Source organism: Amphimedon queenslandica, unplaced genomic scaffold (genome assembly GCF_000090795.2).
Source record: "Amphimedon queenslandica unplaced genomic scaffold, v1.1 AMPQUscaffold_5179_Cont22847, whole genome shotgun sequence".
In the NCBI taxonomy this organism is placed as follows: Eukaryota; Metazoa; Porifera; class Demospongiae; order Haplosclerida; family Niphatidae; genus Amphimedon; species Amphimedon queenslandica.
In genome coordinates this window covers 1-1639 of record NW_003554514.1, presented here as the reverse complement: position 1 = coordinate 1639, position 1639 = coordinate 1, and the positions used below count along the sequence as shown (strand labels likewise).

Sequence of the window (1639 nt, the reverse complement as noted above, 5' to 3'; positions counted from 1 at the left end):
CACCATTAAGCATTAGAGCCTAATCGATTTTGTAGATGGGGATTAGAATTTGCTTCATCAAGTATCACATGAATGACTGTGCTATGATTATTTTGACTTGCTTTCATCAAAGCAGTCCATCCATCATTATTTTGAAGGTCAACATTAGCCCCAGCAGATACTAGACTATGCACTATGTTAATGTTCCCAAGCTCACAAGCCACCATTATAGCAGTATTCCCATCTTCATAACGATAATTAATATTAGTTATTTCTAAATCAAGAAGAAACTGAACAGCTTCAACTTGCTCAGCTTTGACTGCATTAATCAGAGCATGCTCAAAAGTAAAATTTGTATTTTCATTTTCTTTAATGACTTTTTTATCATTGATGAAGAAACCAAAGACTCCAACGAGACGCATAAATTCTATTTTTCCTTCATCGACAAACTCTAATAGGCTATCAGCTGTAGAATCGAGAACTGTATATTTTATGATAACAGATCCCGTTAAAATTGTGATGTACTTCATAATAGATTGTTGGAATTCATCTGGTAGTAACTGCCGTATAAGTAGGGAGAGACCCTTGATGTTACTGCGAAGCCACTCATCATGTAACTGGAGGTGAATTTGAGGCATGTTTATAAGATCTGGTATGTGATCCTTGAATATATTTCTTAGAGCTACAGTAATGTGGCCTACTTTTGCTGAAGAACGTAGCTCATCAGCTTCTTTTTGTACTCTTTAAATTTAGTTACAAGCTCTTTGTCTTTAATGGGAAACTCTTCACTCAGGTCAACAATTAGCCTACAGTCAATGAAATCAAAGTACGGTTGGATTATTTCAAAAGCATCATCTAGTGTCTTGACATGAGATAGCTCATCACTTTTTCTTGTGCGACTTTTCATCCACCATATTATACTATTAAAGTGATCAGAATTCTTTGCTAGTTCATCCAAATTAGATTGTAATTTAATGAACAAACTTGAAAATTTTTTTTCTAGTCCTTCTAATGTCCGTTTAACTTCAATTTCTTGTTTCTTTGATTCAAAAGCAATGCTTTCTTTTTGTGGCCTTACTGATAGTGCACTAGCTGTAGGTCTAACAGATCTAGCACCGGCAGTAACCTGACGACAGTTAGTTTTGATATCCTGAGCCAACTGATTCTCATTTATTTTTGGACTCGCCACGCTTGCGTAGGCGGGTACTAAGCAGTTGTTTTTGGACTCGCCACGCTTGCGTAGGCGGGTACTAAGCAGTTGGGTTGTCATTCTGTCATTCTGTCACGAAAATTCCTGTTAATTCCTAGTCAATATCTTTTTTACTGACCTCTCCTGAGTTATAATTCTTTTTAAGATTTGAGAAAAAGATAATTTATTTAGCTCCGTTGTGTTTTCATAGCAATCCGTGGTAGCAAAAGCCGAATATTTTCAAGAATAGACCACTTTTCCTAGCCAAATCTTCGTGTTTCACTCTATTTGGTCAAGATTAGCATTGATAGGTAGAGAAAAGTACATAGATTTAAAAATATGTGGGAATTTTCTAATCTCTTTTTTGTTTGCGAGTTACAGTGGCTCAAAGTTTGTGATTTAGCCTCTTCGAAAAATTTTCAGGCAGCACTGGGGAAAGCAGGAGCAACCAAACTATCTCAGTCTCTTTAA

At 36.1% G+C, this 1639-nt stretch overlaps 1 protein-coding gene across 1 annotated transcript; it reads right to left on the bottom strand.

Annotated features, from left to right (window-relative positions):
* Positions 1–5: 5 nt before the first annotated feature.
* On the bottom strand, positions 6–617 carry LOC105316093 (ankyrin-3-like). Its single transcript, XM_011410897.1, has one exon. It carries the CDS (start codon positions 615–617, stop codon positions 6–8), a length of 612 nt encoding a protein of 203 aa, XP_011409199.1.
* Between the last annotated feature and the right edge of the window lie 1022 nt (positions 618–1639).

Coding starts and splice junctions, on each gene's coding strand:
- LOC105316093 (XM_011410897.1), bottom strand. CDS start 617: ATGCCTCAAATTCACCTCCAGTTACATGATGAGTGGCTTCGCAGTAAC.